The sequence below is a fragment of the Austrofundulus limnaeus genome, unplaced genomic scaffold, assembly GCF_001266775.1.
Source record: "Austrofundulus limnaeus strain Quisiro unplaced genomic scaffold, Austrofundulus_limnaeus-1.0 Scaffold14, whole genome shotgun sequence".
Taxonomy (NCBI): domain Eukaryota; kingdom Metazoa; phylum Chordata; class Actinopteri; order Cyprinodontiformes; family Rivulidae; genus Austrofundulus; species Austrofundulus limnaeus.
Window position 1 is genome coordinate 1,408,193 of NW_013952416.1, and position 1,059 is coordinate 1,409,251.

The following is a 1,059-nucleotide window of genomic DNA, read 5'->3' on the forward strand; positions in this document are numbered from 1 at the left end:
TTCAAGGTGACTATCACCACTGGCTCAAAGGTGATGGCCAACGAGTTCACTATTGGTCAGGAGACTGAGCTGGAGACCATGACTGGAGAGAAGGTCAAGGTAAAATGAACTTCATACAAGTGTTTAGAAACTACAGTGTAAATGAAATTACTAAAAGCTTTTTATTTTAACAGGGAGTAGTTCAAAAAGATGGTGGCAAGCTGAAGGTCTCTCTGAAGGGAGTTGATTCGGTTACAGAAATGGTGGATCAGAACACAATTGTGAATGTAAGGTGTTTTTTTTTGTGTGTGTGTGTGTTTGCAATGCATTTTAAAAAGACAAATTTTTTTTTAATTTTATAAGCTATTCCCTTTCTTTACAGACGATGACTCTTGGTGGTCTTGTATACAAGAGGATAAGCAAACGTATGTAAYTGATTACACTTGAATAAAAACAATGGTCAAAAACAGAACCTGTGTGGATGTTTAATTTCAGTAGATTCTTAACCTGATTTGCGATCCTGGTATCTGGGCAGCCTACTTGAGCAAAATTTGCGGTACTGCTAGGTCAGTATTTTGCTTGGAGCTCTGCAACTAAACAGTCAACTCCTGCGGTGGGATTTCTTCTCTCCTGGAACTTTGTCAGATAATCGTCATATGTATGCTGTGAAATGGGCATATTATAATGATTGCGAACATGTGACTTAAAATCAAATTTGGAGTCAATGCAGTGTTTCCCTGACCATCAAGTGAAGTGCTGAATAATGGTGCCTGAACATTCAAATGTTTGAAGTTAAAAATTGACAAGCTTCAAATGTTTTTGAGGGGCTGCCCTGGTTAAACACCAGTGTTTCATTAGGATTCCTCAGTATGCCATAAGGTCTGCAGAGGCCTAAATAAGCACTCCTTTGGTTCAGCTGTGTTGAACCCGGGCAGCTCCCAAATCTGCAGGACTTCAGCTCTCAAGGAAAGACTTTAGACACCACTTGCTTTAAATGGTTTTTCAATTCGGGCTGCATGGGGAAATGGAAGAGTGTGAAACCACTGAACAGTTGCTCCTGAAATTTTTTTTTTTTTTTTT

At 39.2% G+C, this 1,059-nt stretch overlaps 1 protein-coding gene across 1 annotated transcript in view; it reads left to right on the top strand.

The window, feature by feature from the left end:
- LOC106513693 (fatty acid-binding protein, liver-type) overlaps positions 1–448 on the top strand; it is a 10,269-nt gene extending 9,821 nt beyond the window's left edge. The window contains exons 3-5 of the mRNA XM_014002648.1: positions 7–99; positions 174–266; positions 362–448. Of these exons, the coding sequence (XP_013858102.1) occupies positions 7–99; positions 174–266; positions 362–412 (237 nt within the window). The 3' untranslated portion in view covers positions 413–448. The remainder of the gene's footprint in view (positions 1–6; positions 100–173; positions 267–361) is intronic.
- Positions 449–1,059: the final 611 nt, after the last annotated feature.